Source organism: Buceros rhinoceros, unplaced genomic scaffold, assembly GCF_000710305.1.
Source record: "Buceros rhinoceros silvestris isolate BGI_N320 unplaced genomic scaffold, ASM71030v1 scaffold38808, whole genome shotgun sequence".
NCBI classification, from domain to species: Eukaryota; Metazoa; Chordata; class Aves; order Bucerotiformes; family Bucerotidae; genus Buceros; species Buceros rhinoceros.
Genome location: NW_010429243.1, coordinates 551 through 840, shown reverse-complemented (window position 1 = coordinate 840; position 290 = coordinate 551). Strand labels below are relative to the sequence as shown.

Below are 290 nucleotides of genomic sequence, written 5' to 3'. Positions count from 1 at the left end.
TGGGTCGTCTCCCCGTCCACCTCTACCTCCACCCACCCCTGCCCCCGGGCCCTTCCCCGCAGGCAGAGCCGCGACCCCCAAGTCGGTGTGTGAAGGGTGCCAGCGAGTTATTTCGGACCGGTTCCTGCTGCGCCTCAACGACAGCCTGTGGCATGAGCAGTGCGTCCAGTGCGCGTCCTGCAAGGAGCCCCTGCAGACCACCTGCTTCTACCGCGACAAGAAGCTCTACTGCAAGCTGGACTACGAGAAGTAAGTGGCCCCTTGCCCCCGGTGAGTCCCCGTTGCTCCAC

General features: G+C 65.2%; 1 protein-coding gene across 1 annotated transcript; it reads left to right on the top strand.

Annotated features, from left to right (window-relative positions):
• Positions 1 to 62: 62 nt before the first annotated feature.
• Positions 63 to 249, top strand: LOC104499113 (LIM homeobox transcription factor 1-alpha-like; the record flags this gene model as incomplete). The annotated part of the gene is made up of 1 exon (XM_010142576.1): positions 63 to 249. A coding segment is annotated over one exon (187 nt), but the record flags the coding sequence as incomplete, so codon positions are not given.
• Positions 250 to 290: the final 41 nt, after the last annotated feature.